At 35.4% G+C, this 17137-nt stretch overlaps 1 protein-coding gene across 1 annotated transcript; it reads left to right on the top strand.

Annotated features, from left to right (window-relative positions):
- Nucleotides 1–7235: 7235 nt before the first annotated feature.
- LOC116125397 (receptor-like protein 7) lies at nucleotides 7236–10109 on the top strand. The gene has a single exon (XM_031411134.1). The coding sequence runs from the start codon at nucleotides 7236–7238 to the stop codon at nucleotides 10107–10109; it is 2874 nt and encodes a 957-aa protein (XP_031266994.1).
- The last annotated feature ends 7028 nt before the right edge of the window (nucleotides 10110–17137 follow it).

The raw sequence follows: 17137 nt of genomic DNA, 5'->3' as shown, positions 1-17137 counted from the left end.
TGACCAGAAAATGTCAGATCTACAGCCAAATGTGGCCGTCGACGGCTGGAAAAGGCCAAGATGACCAAAGATATGATCGTCGTTTTCGATCAAAGATGGTTATTTCTGAAATAATGTGTCAAACAATATTTGGAGAATAGGATTAAAAATGTGGGTAGAAATATTGAACCAAATACACCCCTAATTTTCCAGTAATCTAATATTTCCTAAACCAAATACATCCTAAAAATATTTAGCTTTTTCCAAAATAAATTACGTTACATCTCAATCTTCTCTCTTGCTCGACATTTACCCGTCTTTTCTCTTCCATTGTTTCTTTTACCCACCGCTCTTTTCTCTCTTTCTCTACTCTGCCGCTCATCTTCTCTCTCCACTTTTTCTCGATGGCCCACATCTTCCCTCTCTCTTTCACACATGTGTATGTCGCGCCAAAAACAAAATTTTCCCACAAAAAGGTCAGTTTGAAGAGAGATAAAATTAATTTATTAAAAAGTGAGAGGCTTAAAAGAAGCGGCGGAGTATCTTTTTTCACATTATTAGTGCCACGCCTAATCAAAACCAGACAGTGAAGAGTGGTTCTCCTTACGAAAAGAACGTACGAATTAGGAAGAACAAGAAAGCGATAAGACAGGAAGCAAGCGATGGCTGTTAACAAACCCTAAAGTTTGGTATATATGCTCCACTTTTCTCTTTGAATAATTGGTAACTGTAAGTCAAAATTAGCTAAAATGATTTGGCAATGGATGTTGAATTAAAACCAGCCGTCAATTATTCAACACAAAGCAGCAAAATAATCGCCATAGCTAGAACTAGACGTCCCCATGGATATATACATGTTAAGAAGTCGAATTAGCTGAGGAAATTAAGAAAAAAATTTGGAAAGGGGTGCAGTTTGATACATTTCAGAATGATTCGTACGAGGGAAACGTGGGTTTGTGTGGAACTCCTCTCTCAAAGCCATGTGGTAATGCAAAGACCTCCTCAAAAGCACCTTCAACTACCTTTGGAAAGGATCAAAATGTGAGGTCTCAAGATGGATTTGTATGGAAGATTATAGTTGCAATGGGGTTCGGCAGTGGGTTAGTAGTTGGATTTATCATTGAATGCAACAAGATATTCATCAAAAATTGGTTTGTGAAGACTTTCAGGAGGCAACCATTTTAGAAAAAGGATTAGCAGTAAAGGTAAATAGAATTGAAGTCACAAAATTTGGGAATTCTGTTATGTCGCTTGTCTGTTTGCTTTCTCAAGATTGTGGTTGCACGTTTTACTGTGGTGTTGAGTTCTTCCCATGTTTTTCTTTCTAGTTAAATGCAATTTAAATTTTTGTTTGTGCCTAATTAAATAAAAATTTAAGTTACAGTATTCAAATCTTCCATCTATACGTTATTTATGAGAATGTTGAATTTTTAAATAGCATCATGATAAGGATTTCAGGCAAAGTACAACATGTTGGCCCCATATATAACACAACTTACTTTGATTTCATGGCTCACAAATTCACAGAGAAAAGAGGGAGACAGTGTTGCTAGAAACAGAGAACAAAAATAGGGGAGTTGAGGAAGGGTTCTGCACACCGATTTGGTATACTTGTAGGCTTTTGTTTTGAATTATTCAACCATATATTAACTTTTGAATTAATCCTCTAAAAAAAATAATTATCTCCTAAGATAATAATGTCAATATTAAAATCACTCAGTCATATTTAAGTCTTATTCAAACATATTAAAATACAAAAAAAGGGTAAATTTTTTAATAAATAATTAAATTTGTATGAGATACTTAAGCAAACTCCAACTTTTCATTTTCAAATTTCCTTTTGAAAACAAAATACTAAACACAATATTAAAATATATTTTATATTGGATCAAACTTAGAGCGAATTTATCATTTGTCCTTTTTATTTGTACATAAGCCTTGTATGTGAACGAAATAGAGAAGCAACAGGAACAAAATAATAATAGTTAAACAAAACAAACAGTAAACAAAGAATGTAATACGCGTGATTTACCCTAGTTCACCCAATGTAGGCTACGTCTAGCTGAGTCAATATTATTGCAATATGCCTCACCTCTCTCGTTTACAATGAATGAATTGTTCTCACACCCATAACAAGAGAAAATTATGTTTTTATACTAGGCTTAAGAGATTAAACCTAGTTTTACAAGAATTCCTATTCCTAAGCCCAACCCAAAAAAGGAATTAATAACTTAAAAGGAATCCTACAGCGGTTATACATGGAAAAGCCCAAAACAGCCTACGGGCTCGGGGGCGCTATCCCAGCGGGACCCCCGAGTGCGTCTCCGTTACCCATTAATGCTGAAGTAGTCGACAACTCCAACAGTATGTTCTATATTTTAATCATCTTGAGAGACTTATACGTGGTAATTCTCGACCGAATTTTGCTTGAGATTTCGTAATAATTGGCTATTAAGGGAAGCATGAGAGTGTTTTGTAAAATTTCTTCTTCATATAGTGAAACTGTCATTGTCACCCTTGGACCTAGACCGTCTGGCCGAATCACGTATACCACAAGGAGCTTACACAGCTCAACTTGCTGGAAGTCTTCGACATTTCTTATAACCATCTTACAGGAACATAAAGCTTTTCCCCTACCAATTTATCCTATAGCCATTAGCCATTACACTTCCCAGTTAGAGCATTGTCAAAATGCTTTCGGCCTCTGTTATGCATACAATACGTTCAATCCTAGGCTAAACTCTCCTAAACAATATTACACTCTCAAACAAAAGAAGACTTGCAAGTGAACATCAACTTTTCAAAAATATATTCTAAGCAGTACCTTTGCCATGACCTTTGCGAGATGATTGCTGTAAAAGAGTACTTAACATGTCTTCCATCCTCTTGGAGCAATCACCCTGCTCTTTTCGTAACTCTTCAACAAGGCTCTCTAGTTGTTTAATTTTTTCTCCTTGAGCTAGCATCTTTTTGTTCAGTTCTATGTTGGTCTCCTATTTATTCGAAGATTAAGAGAAAGAGAGAGAGAAAATCCAGAAGATACTTCAAAACTTCAGCATATTAAATTTCAAGAAAAACATTCTCAACCCAGAATTCATTCAAAGTCATGTCTCGTCCTTCAATTGCATCAGTCAATGTCAAGTCATGTTCTTCCTCTGAATCCTTCGATACAAAGTCTTCTGCTCCATCTGAATCAAAGTCTTCTTATAGAAAACTATCATAAAGAGGTACCTACGAAACAAATAGAATCAGATAACAAAGGAAACTTTTAACAAGATTATAAATAATCTCTTGTCTACATCCAGATATCTTGACCATGCTGAAATTCATCCACATCAGAGACAAAGGAAACAAAGATAGATTCCTACCTCGGGTCTTTTTGCAGCTTTGAGCGGCAGGAACATAGGAGAATCAAACTTAGGAGGCTTTATGACTGCATATGCTCGTACATTATCAAATCCGCCAAACTGCATATGAAAAGGAATCAACTGTATCAAATATAGTTTCTTCTCAAGATTTAAAATGATACTTACATATTTGGAAGTTACAAGGGAAAACACGTTTTTTGTTCTTAATATAAGCTAGTTTAAATTCCTGTGCTACAATGAATGAGGTTCCTAGAACCAACCAACTGAAGTTAAACATCATATCAAATTCTAGTCCTTTACATCCTCCAATTAAAATATATGAATGACCCAGAACATTATGGTTTTTATAGCTACACTGAAAATGGAAATTAGTTGTCCAATGTGTCAGATATTGACAGCTACTACAGACAGAAGATCTGTTCATTCATTTGGTAAATATTGAACAATTAGACAAAAGTCATCTGATCACAAATAAGAATTGATGTACATGGACACACTTTAAAAATTATTCGAACACAATGTGTACATTTAGAGAACAGAGACAGATCCCTGCCATGCAGGTAAAGATTTATTTAATCCATTAGAAAAATGGAAGCACAACATTCCTTCACTTATTGTAGCTCCCCACGTTGTCAAGACAAATCACATAGGATTATGATGAACTAAAACTGCAAGGTATATCTAGAAGAGTGCAGGATACAGAAAGAAATATTTTGAACCTGTGGGTAAGTTGGAGCCGTTAACAGAGTATATAGTTGCTCTGATGCTACATCATGACCTTTTCTGTACCCATTTAATAAATTTCTCCATTCAATTGGAAACCTTGATTCTTTAGTGGTATTAGGTATTTATGACTCTAAATATTTCAAGTACCCGCCCAAGGTTTGCCTTAATGTTATTTTCCTATGGAAAAAGTTTCAAAATACCACTTTCCGACCTAAAGTTTATATTCCGTTCATATCCAAAATATACTTCATTTTCTCAACCGAGGTTCGATGAGCTACTAAGACTATCTCCAACCCATTGCACCAATTTGGTACAAAATTGCACCAAATTAATGCAAATTTTGGTGCAAAATACTATTCCATCTCCAACCCACAACACCAAATATTACACCAAAAAGAATATTCCTTAGAATATTCTTTTTTTCTTTTATTGTAATAATCAACAATTAATCTATTTCACTCATTATTTTTGTATATATTAATTAAATATTGGGAATGATATTTTTATTAAATAATAATTATTTTGAAAATTATATTAATTTAATAAAATTAAGCATTTATTTAATCAAATAAACATTACATTTAATATAGAAAAACATTACATCTAATATAAAATGATTAAAAAAAAAAAAAAAACAACTACAGCAACACAAAGGTAAAATTCCATATTCATAGTAATTGAATTTTTCGAATTAGTATGTTCTTCCCACAAATGATCAATTAATGCATTTCGAAGAGTATGGTGAGTCTCTATATCCTTGATTTGTTTATGTCGAGCAAGATATTGTGAGTATTTGTTACATTTCATTCAAGCATTTTTTTTTTTATCTAATTGATTTTAACGTTATATGTATATTGTTTTGTAGATGATTCAAGCCAAAATGTTACTAGCACAAGATAAAAGTTACGAGAAAGGTTTCAAATTTGATCATGTGTGGCCTATACTTAAGGATATTGAAAAATTTACAAATAATGTTAACGCCGCAGAAGTATTTCAAAGGCAAACCGATAGGTTTGAATCACAAGAATCAGAGACTCCCACTTCAAAGTCTCCCCAATCGATGTCTTGTGACATATCGTCAAATTCTCTAAACATAAGTGATGAAAATATTGGGGGTAGTTCAGCTGAACGACCCATTGGGGTGAAGAAAGCAAAATTTAAAAGGAAAAATGATAAAGAGGTTTTAAACAGTTTTGAAACTATTCAAGAAGAAAATCGACAGCTTGCTGCTATTTTCAATCGGGGCAACTCAGCTAGGGCACAAAATTATGAAATCCAATTGAAAAAATTGGCTTTGGCAAAATATCGAGAAGATAACAAAATTTTATTCAAGGATTTGAATTCTATAACCGATCCAAGCCTACATGAGTTTTTTCAAAATGAGCAATTAAGAATTATGTAAAAAAGAGCTCAACAACAAGGTCAATGATCTAAAAATAACTATAGTTCTTTTCAATATTTTGATGATCTTACTGGATCCAGAACTAATCTACCAGAATACTAAATTGTTATTTGAGTTTATGTTGTATTTTCTTTTAATTTTAGTGTTTTTAAATTAGTGTTAATTTTTATTTTGAGTTATTGTAGTTTAATATTTGCATTGAATAAAGTTCTATTTTTAATTTTTCATCAATTTTTAAATTATATCATTATTATAAATAATAATCAAATTAAATTAAATACAAATACTCAAATTTGGTGTAAAATTTAATACTCAAATTAACTTAACAAAATTAAAAAAAAATATGTATATATATTTTATTCGCTCTACAATGTTGTACCATTTTGGCGTGGTGCTATAATGCCACGCCAAATTTGGCGCAGCACTGTAGCACCACGCTAAAATGGCATGGTGTTTGGCGTGGGTTGGAGATGCCCTAAGAGATAGGATAAGAGGAATTTTATAAAATAAAGGCTGATGATCGAATGATGGTAACTGATTAAATATTTGTCATTAGGTGTGCCATTAAGGAAAACCTTGGGTGGGAAAAATTCGTTTACTCTTTCAAGTAATAATCCTTCACAATCAAAGCCCATAACAAAAACCAGGCCTTGGCAAACAGAAAGTCAAAAAGCCGTACAAGCTAGAAGTAACCTATCCTTTACATATATCCCAATTTTACCACCATTTACATATACATTTTTATCTTCAAATCCTTGTTCTTGAATTCATTTTTTTTTTTTATTGGAATAAAATGAGATTTAATATCTCAAATATGATGTTATATAAGCATGATTTTAATAAAACTAATATCAGGACGTTTTCATTAGAGAATTATCCTATAAATTTAATATACATTGTTTGTTCAAATAAAAGAAAAAATTAAGTATATAAATTGATACTGAAAATCTCAATTATTATGCTAGAATGGACTGAATCTTAGAAGAGGCAAAACTTTGCTTCTCTCTTTTTGGAATCCAATGAAGAACTCAAATTCAATGAAGAAACCCGAACCAAATTATCAACCCATACACACCCTCAAGTCAAGGTTTGCTCAAAATTGTCATCCTTGATCTTAACTGTCCTTAGAAAATGTTGAACTTAACCAACTACAAGAAAACAAGTAGAACTAGTTCATGGAAAAAAAATTGTATTGGACCAAGTATGCCTATACTTTTCTTCCATACATACGTTAACTTGGAAAAGAAATGTTCACAATTATTGTATACCCCATATTCTAATTTACAAATCTTTGTCCTAGATCCATCAATTTAGGAACTAAATTGTCCAAATTGTCATCCCTAATCTTATTTATTTTGACATCTTAAAGTTTCTATCACCCTTGAAGAATGAGGAGGCCAAAATGTAGACATTTGATACAATTGACTGAGAAAATAAACACTGATCTTTAATTTGTCGGCCAATTTGATAATATTGGTTTGACTGAAAACAGAGCATATCATTGACAAGACATACTTAAACCAAACAAATGAATTTTTTAATGTCTCCACTATGGACTAGTAGGACTTGACTAGGTACTGGGGAAAAAAAATTATTTTTCCTAGGAAAAAATTGAACTCCACTAACGAGTAACGACAATGGAAAAAAAGCTAACGCACGGATATGGAGCTTCAATATATTGTTGTAAGAGATAAGCTAAATTTCATCTATCCTCCTAACTCTTATTATCTTTTCTAAGAGTAATATTTTGAAGCTTCACCATGAGATCCTTCTTCAATCCGCTCTTGTTTTTCATTTACTTGTTCTTTGTTATCTCGTTCTTTCATTTGCATGTCACCGATTCTTCTTCTTCTTTAGTGCAGCGGTTGTGCCACAACGATGAAAGCAATGCCTTGTTGCAGTTCAAGGATAGCTTTATCATTGACAGGTCTGCTTCTGATGAATCTTCTGCTTATCCAAAAGTGTCTTCATGGAGGCTCCAAGGAGAAAATGGTGATTGTTGTTCATGGGATGGCATCGAGTGTGATGAAAATACTGGTCATGTAATTGGCCTAAAACTCAACAGCAGTTGTCTTTTTGGCTCTTTCAACTCTAATAGCACTCTTTTCCTCCTTTCCCACCTTCAAAAACTTGATCTTTCTGATAATCATTTTAATAGCTCCGAAATCCCATCAGGTTTTGGACACCTTACAGAGTTGACATATCTTGATCTCTCACATTCTGTATTGTCTGGCCAAATCCCATCAGAAATATCTCAATTATCCAACTTGGTCTTTTTATCTCTGAATATGCCACCTTTAGAAGATCCATTGAAGCTCTGTAAGCCTGATCTGAAAAGTTTAGTTCATAACTTAACTCACCTAAAAGAACTTGATCTCGGCTATGTCGTCATGAATTCAATTAATGCCCTCCAAACCTTGTCAAATATGACTTCTTTGACATCTATTGGTCTTGAATCTTGTTCATTGCAGGGGGAATTCCCAGAAAGAATTTTCCATTTCCCAAATCTCACAAGACTTAAACTAGCCTGGAACAAGGATCTGAGAGGTAAGCTTCCTGAATTTCATTTCTGCAGTCCTCTTAAGGTAATTGATGTTTCAAACACAAGTTTCTTTGGTGAGGTACCTTTTTCAATTGGAAATCTTGATTCTTTAGAGCAACTTGATATTTCCCTGTGTAATTTCCAGGGATTCATTCCATCTTCATTTGAAAACCTTACCCAGCTCAAGTATTTAGACCTTTCAAACAACAACTTCACTGCCCGAACTCTTTCTTCCTTGCCTGTGGTTGGAAAGCTTACCAAACTCACTGTCTTAGAGCTTAAAGCAATCAATTTGTATGGTGAAATTCCATCTGAACTATTCAAACTCACCCAGTTGCAAACATTGGACCTTTCTTCCAATAAGTTGGACGGCCTTATTCCAAGCTCAATCTCTAAACTCAAGAATATTGAATATCTCAGCTTCTATAGCAATAAATTGAGTGGTCCAATGGAGCTAGAAATGTTTTTAATGCTAAAAAAGTTGAAGAGATTACTGTTATCATATAACAATTTAACAGTACTCACTTCGAATATCAGTGCTAATGCTTCTCTTGAATTGCTAGGATTGGCTTCATGCAACTTAGATAAGTTCCCAGATTTCCTAAAAAACCAAGAAAGTTTGGAGTGGCTAGACCTGTCTCACAACCATATCAGTGGTCAAATACCTCAATGGTTTTGGAATACAAGTGTAAACACTCTCGACTATCTCAACCTTTCTTTTAATTCCTTAACAGGCTTTGATCAGCATTCAGTTGTTCTTCCATGGGAACACCTACGCACGTTAGACCTAAGGTTTAACATGCTCGAAGGATCACTCCCAATTCCAGCAAAATCTATGTATACTCTTTTTTATTTGGCCTCCAACAACAAATTCGTTGGCGAAATTCCACCATTGATTTGTAGTCAAAGTTCGCTTCAAGTCCTTGATCTATCTAATAACAATCTGAGTGGAGTACTTCCTCAAGGTTTAGGCAACTTAAGTAATTCTTTGGTTGTTTTGAATCTCAGAAACAACTCCTTTCATGGCCACATTCCTCAAACATTTACAAATGAATGCCAGTTGAAGTCGATTGATATTGGTCATAATCAATTACACGGGCAAGTGGCAAGATCATTGGCCAATTGTAAAATGCTCGAGTTTCTTGATTTGGAGAACAACCATATATACGAGATTTTTCCATCTTGGTTGGGAAATCTTCCAGAGTTGAGAGTTCTCAGTCTAAGCTCGAACAAATTTCATGGAGTAATAGGAGATCCTGCGTTTGGATTTGAGTTTCCCAACATTCATGTCATTGATCTCTCCCACAATAGTTTTCAAGGTAGGCTACCATATGAATACTTCCGATCCTGGAAAGCATTGAAAGTCATTGATGTTAACCAGCATGCAGAATATATGCAAGAAAGCATGGTTCGCATTTCCTACTTCTTGGGCATGTATGATGACGCCGGCTATCACTATTCGTTGGCAATACATAACAAAGGAATGGAAAGGATATACTCGAAGATTTCAAAAGCCTTGAAAGCCATTGATTTTTCATACAATAACTTTGAAGGAGAGATTCCAACATCTATTGGGAACTTAAAGGGGCTGCATTTGCTCGATTTTTCAAACAACAATCTCTCGGGTCAGATTCCATCATCCTTGAAGGAATTGAAGAATCTTGAATCATTGGAATTGTCCTCCAACAAGCTTTCAGGACACATTCCTCAAGAACTAAAACAGCTCAAATTTCTGGAATTCTTCAATGTCTCTCATAACCATCTTATAGGACCTATACCACGAGGGGTGCAGTTTGATACATTTCAGAATGATTCGTACGAGGGAAACGTGGGTTTGTGTGGAACTCCTCTCTCAAAGCCATGTGGTAATACAAAGACCTCCTCAAAAGCACCTTCAACTACCTTTGGAAAGGATCAAAATGTGAGGTCTCAAGATGGATTTGTATGGAAGATTATAGTTGCAATGGGGTTCGGCAGTGGGTTAGTAGTTGGATTTATCATTGAATGCAACAAGATATTCATCAAAAATTGGTTTGTGAAGACTTTCAGGAGGCAACCATTTAGAAAAAGGATTAGCAGTAAAGGTAAATAGAATTGCAGTCACAAAATTTGGGAATTCTGTTATGTATCTTGTCTGTTTGCTTTCTCAAGATTGTGGTTGCACGTTTTACTGTGGTGTTGAGTTCTTCCCATGTTTTTCGTTCTAGTTAAATGCAATTTAAATTTTTGTTTGTGCCCAATTAAATAAAAATTTTAGTTACAATATTCAAATCTTCCATCTATACATTATTTATGAGAATGTTGAATTTTTAAATAGCATCATGATAAGGATTTCAGGCAAAGTACAACTTACTTTGATTTCATGGCTCACAAATTCACAGAGAAAAGAGGGAGACAGTGTTGCTAGAAACAGAGAACAAAAATAGGGGGGTTCAGGAAGGGTTCTGCACACCGATTTTGTATACTTGTAGGCTTTTGTTTTGAATTATTCAACCATATATTAACTTTTGAATTAATCCTCTAAAAAAAAATAATTATCTCCTAAAATAATGATGTCAATATTAAAATCACTCAGTTATATTTAAGTCTTATTCAAACATATTAAAAGACAAAAAAAGGGTAAATTTTTTAATAAAGAATTAAATTTGTATGAGATCACGTAAGCAAACTCCAACTTTTCATTTTCAAATTTCCTTTCGAAAACAAAATACTAAACACAATAGTAAAATATATTATATATTGGATCAAACTTAGAGCGAATTTATCATTTGTCCTTTTTATTTGTACATAAGCCCTGTATGTTCTATATTTTAATCATCTTGAGAGACTTATACGTGGTAATTCTCGACCGAATTTGGCTTGAGATTTCGTAATAATTGGCTATTAAGGGAAGCATGAGAGTGTGTTGTAAAATTTCTTCTTCATATAGTGAAACTGTCATTATCACCCTTGGATGTAGATCGTCTGGCCTAATCACGTATACCACAAGGAGCTTACACAGCTCAAATTGCTGGAAGTCTTCAACATTTCTTATAACCATCTTACAGGAACATAAAGCTTTTCCCCTACCAATATATCCTATAGCCATTAGCCATTACACTTCCCAGTTAGAGCATTGTCAAAATGCTTTCGGCTCCTATTATGCATACAATACATCCACTCCAAGGCTAAACTCTCCTAAACAATATTCCAGCCGAGAGTCCAAGACTGACCCAAATCAAAGATTTGCTCCAAAAAGGCCCATAAATCTTATTTCTTCTGCCTTCATTAAAAGCCCAGGGAAGGTCAGCCAAAAAAATAGACGAGGGCCCGTAACCAAGTTTTCACTATTTAGATGTGTTTAACAACAATTTTTATGCAGCTTAGATAAGCTGTCAAGTTTCTGAAACAATAATACTATACCTATAAAAAAATCTTACAAAATTTTTTATATAAAGTAAAGTAACAAAAAATAAATAGAAAAGTCACTCTTTCATTCATTTTTTATCACATTATTTTGTATGGAGATCTTTGTAAAATTTTTTTGTAAGTGTAGTATTACTCTTCTTGAAAAACCAAGACCATTTGCAGTGGCCAGACTTGTCTCACAACAATATTGAGGGCCTAATACCCACCTCCATGTTGAATATAACTGTATAATTTTTTAGGAGGCCATGACTAACATTTTGAGGTTCTTCCATAGAAAAATCTACTCACTTTAGACCTAAGCTTTAACATGATCTGTTATACTGAGCCAACAAACACAAACATAACCAGATTTAAACTCCACAGATTACACAAAACATCTACACAAGAAACGCAAGATTTTTACCGTGGTTCGATTATCCTATTTGGATAATCTACGTCCACGTTGAGCTCCGGAAATGGAGAGCTCACAACACTACTAATCTGAATAATATCAATACAGTACAAGATCCAACACAACCAGATCAAATCCTCTCTATTTCTACCCAAGAATCAACCCGTAACTCACCCAAGAACTCTCACTTGGAATCCTCAAGCCACAAGAGTAAAACTACCCTCAGATTGACTAACAATCGCTAATCAATCTACCTAGTTACACTGATTCTAAAAAATGCAGAAAAATCAATCAAGAACTAAAGAACGAACTGCAGAAAAATGAAAAAATCAAATCTGCTGTACAGTGAACTATTCCCTTCTTTTATATTGCTGACTTTTTGACATGTCTTCAGCCGTTGGATCTACACAGCTTGGATGGACAGGACGCACAGATAAATTCAAGCCAAAAACTCTGCGTTTCATTTAATATAAAAGCGGCATCGTTTTTCAGTCTTCACTTCAACAATCTCCACCTTGAAGACTTGAAAACTAATCAGTAGTGCAGTAAACTCTAACCATATCCCTCATAGCTCCAGTTGGTATTGAATTACTCCATGGACAGCAACTTCAAGCAGTGCTTGAATTTTGCTGGTGTGATGATCTTGGTCCCTATATCGGCTGGATTTTCTTCAGTGGGGACTTTCTTCAGCTCAATTAATCCTTGGGCTACCACGTCTCTTACAAAGTGAAATCTTACGTCAACATGTTTGGTCCTCTCGTGATAAACTGGGTTCTTACTCAGATGCATAGCACTTTGGCTATCTGAGTAAATTGTGACCTTCCCTTCAGTAAGATTTGCTTCTGTCAGTAACCCCTGTAACCACACAGCCTCCTTAATCACATCAGTAATGGCTATGTACTCTGCCTCAGTTGATGAAAGTGCAACTATAGGCTGCAACTAAGATTTCCAGCATATGCAGTTTCCTCCAAGTGTAAAGCAGTAAGCAGTTGTGGATTTTCTGGTGTCTTTATCACCTGCAAAATCTGAATCTACAAACCCAACAAGATCAAGCACAGTATTGTTCTTACTATACTTTAAACCAACATTCAAAGAACTGTTAATGTATCTTAGAACCCATTTAAGGGCAGTCCAATGTTCACTGCCAGGGTTAGACATGAATCTACTAAGAAGTGATATAGCAAACGACAGATCAGGTCTAGTGCTTATCATGTATACATTAAGGAGCCAATCACATTTGAGTAGGGGATATCATTCATTTTTATCAACTCAGCTTCAGATTTAGGACACTGTTCTTTACTAAGTATGAAATGATTTGCCAAGGGCATTGTGACAGGTTTTGAGTCATTCATACCAAATTTGTTTATTACTTTCTGCAAATAAGCACTCTGTCCTAGTTTTAAGCAGTTGTTCCTCTTATCTCTAGATATTACCATCCCTAATATTTTCTTAGCATTTCCCAAATCTTTCATGTCAAATTCTAAATTTAATTTCTTTTTTAGATCTTGTATCCTAGGCTTGGATCTACTGATTAACAGCATATCATCAACATACAGCAAAAGATAAATGGGCAGATTTTTATCAAGGTCAAAGTAGAAGCAACTGTCATACTTGCTTCTCCTAAATCCCAAGCCTATCATAAAGGTGTCAAACCTTTTGTACCATTGCCTGGGGGCCTATTTGAGGCCATATAGTGACTTATGGAGCAAGCATACATGGTCAGGGGCCCTAACATCAATGAATCCTATAGGCTGACTCATATAAATTTTCTCATCCAAATTTCCATGCAGAAAAGCAGTAGTCACATCTAGTTGTTCTAATTCTAGATTATGGTGAGCAGCAATAGCTAACATTAATCTGATGGTTTTATATTTCACCACAGGGAAAAAGTCTTCATTGAAGTCTATTCCCTCTCTTTGGGTGTAGCCTTTGGCAACTAGCCTGGCTTTATACCTAGGTGGGTCAGAAATTGAAATGCCATCCTTAAGTTTATAGAGCCACTTACATTGGATTAGCTTCTGATATTTGGGTTTGGGTACCAAAGTCCAAGTTCTGTTTACCTCTAGGGAGTGCATCTTTGCCCTCATTGTTGCTTCCCACTTTTCTTTATCCTTGGATCTCAAAGCCTCCTGATATGTTTCAGGTTCTGTCCTCTGAACTTTTGTACCTGCAAGCAAAGCAAAAAATATCAGTTCAACATAAGAATAACAAGCAGTGGGCCTTACCTCTCTCCTGATTCTGTCTCTGGCCAGTTGGTACTGCTGTAGGTCAACTAGTTGGGGTTCTAAGATCTCATTAATATCTTTTTTTGCTGGTTGTACAGGTTCAGTTTTAGATTCTATTTGGGTTTCAGTTTTAGTTTGGGTGGAGTGAGGCTGATGTGAAGGTTGCTCCACCTCAATTGGAGTACTCTCAATTGGGTTAGGATCTGGTTCAGTGTTTTTTATGCTTCCTAGATCAGTGGCAAACCCTTTGCAAGGGAATTCACATTCATTAAACACAACATCTCTGCTTACAATAATATTTACCCCTGGTGTCTCCCTATCCCACAATCTATACCCTTTTGTGCCTTCTTGGTAAACTAAAAATATGTACTTGGTAGACCTGGGTTCAAGTTTTCCTCCTACAGTGTGTGCATAGGCAGCAAACCCAAAAATCCTCAAATGGCTTAAGTCTGGTCTTCTACCAGACCATATTTCTTCGGGACACTTTCCATTAATAGCAGTAGAAGGACTCCTATTCACAAGATAGGTTGTGGTGGCTAGGGCTTCCCCCCCAAAAGTGTTTGGTAACCCTGAAGTAAACAAGAGACACCTAACCTTTTCTAGTAAGGTACGGTTCATCCTTTCTGTCACACCATTCTGTTGGGGTTTCCTAGCTACAGTTCTATGTCTCAAAATACCATGTTCTTTACAGAAGTTGTCAAATTCAGAATTGCAGAATTCCAGACCATTGTCTATGCGAAGTACCTTAACTTTCTTTCCTGATTGATTTTCTACCAGTGTTTTCCAAACCCTAAACTTGGTCAAAGCCTGATCTTTGGTCTTTAGGAGGAAGGTCCAGACCTTTCTACTGTAGTCATCTACAATGGATAAGAAATAGTTGTTCCCACCATGGGATTTAATTTTTTCAGGTCCCCAGAGGTCAGAGTGTAAGTACTCTAGGCAGTCCTTGGCTAGGTGAGTCCCTTTTGAAAACTTTAGTCTGTGTTGTTTTCCTAACACACAGATTTCATAGAATTCTAGGTTGCTAATGGTGTCCTTCCCAAACCCTCCCTGACTGCTAAGGATGTGCAAACCTTTCTGACTCATGTGTCCTAACCTAAGGTACCATTTTTCAGTTGCAGTAAGTTTGGTGGGTGACAAAACTGTGCTACAGCATTCTGGGTCAGAATCACAACATAAAATGTAAAGGCCATTCCTCTTTTCCCCTTTGAGAACTAAGTTTTGGTTTTTATACACATATAAACAACCATATATTGTTAGCCTCATAGGAACACCCAGCCTCATCAAGAGTTCCTAAAGAAATAAGATTCCTTTTTAACTCAGGGATATACCTAACATTAGTTAGCTTTACAATTTTTCCATTAGTAAGCTTAAGGATTATACTGCCTATACCCTTTACCCTACAAGCTTGGTTATTCCCCATATAAACAGTTTCTGTTTCCTGAGATTCTAGGTTCTGAAACCAGTTTTTGTGTGGACTCATATGGAAGGAACAGCCTAAGTCCAGGACCCATTCCTTAGCAGTATCAGATGTTGATACTGTCAAGACCTTAGGCTCCCCCCATTGGTTATCACTAGAAGCAAGGTTACTATCAGTATTACTCTGTTTATGTTTCTTCAACCATTCAAAACAGTTTTTCTTGATATGACCAGGTTTATTGCAAAAGAAGCACTTCCTAGTGTCTGATTTTTTATTACTGTTTCCCTTCCATTTTTTCCTGTTTTTAGACCCATGCTGGTTTTGAATAGACTTTCTTGTTTGACTAGATTCTGCCCTACCCTTTACAAACAGGTTACTCCTAGATCTTTTCTGAACCTTAAGCTCTAATTCCCTAGCTTTAAGACCAGCAACTATTAAATCCAGACTAGGTACAGTCCCTGAATACTGAAGGGCATTCTTTACAACTATGTAGTCTTCAGTTAAGGAATTTAATAAGATCATTGCTAAACTGGTGTCACCTAGTTCCTGATCAATACCTTTAAGAATTAAAGTCATCTTAAGGAATTCATCTAAATTATCCTCAACTGATTTAGAACCATCCATTTTGTACGAAAATAAAGCACCCTTTAAAAATGCAAGGTTAGGTGCTGACTGTAAAAAATATAAAATTTCGAGTTTACCCCATAGGGTTAGAGGTGTTTCTAGCCCATCTACCTTCCGCAGGACGTTATCTGACAGATTCATCACTATGAGGTTGTACGCTTCCTCATTGATTTCATCCTTATTCTTCAGCTTCTCTTCTGGCCATTTGGCTTCGTCTTTCTCCAGGGCAATTCCCACCTTGTTGTGGGACAGCAGTGCCTTCATTTTCTTTTTCCAACTCCGAAAATCTATCTTGCCATCATACTGAGTGATTTCTAATCGTGTAGTTGACATCTTTGTGTTTGAACAATTTGATACTGACTCAAGAAACCCTAGACCGAACTGACAACGTAAATCTTGAATGAATTACTAAGACTCAAACCTGAATCTTCACCAAGATTTCCTCAATCAGTGAATTTACCACTCGAATCTGTAAACTAAGACTCAAGATTGCTAAGGGAAGCCTTAATTTGAAAAACCCCCAAATTTTAGACAAACCCTAATTTTTCAGAAACCCTAAATCACCGAACAGCCTCTAAATCTATCAAGCCTATTGTCTAATAGCTCTGATACCATTGTTATACTGAGCCAACAAACACAAACATAAACCAGATTTAAACTCCACACAGATTACACAAAACATCCACACAAGAAACGCAAGATTTTTACCGTGGTTCAATTATCCTATTTGGATAATCTACGTCCACGTTGAGCTCCGGAAATGGAGAGCTCACAGCACTATTAATCTGAATAATATCAATACAGTACAAGATCCAACACAACCAGATTAAATCCTCTCTATTTCTACCCAAGAATTAACCCGTAACTCACCCAAGAACTCTCACCTGGAATCCTCAAGCCACAAGAGTAAAACTACCCTCAGATTAACTAACAATCGCTAATCGATCTACCTAGTTACAATGATTCTAAAAAGTGCAGAAAAATCAATCAAGAACTGAAGAACGAACTGCAGAAAAACAAAAAAATCAGATCTGCTGTACAGTGAACTATTC

This window comes from Pistacia vera, unplaced genomic scaffold, assembly GCF_008641045.1.
Source record: "Pistacia vera cultivar Batoury unplaced genomic scaffold, PisVer_v2 Contig164, whole genome shotgun sequence".
NCBI lineage: Eukaryota > Viridiplantae > Streptophyta > Magnoliopsida > Sapindales > Anacardiaceae > Pistacia > Pistacia vera.
The sequence above is the reverse complement of the archived record's forward strand: the minus strand, read 5'-3'. Positions and strand labels throughout refer to the sequence as shown.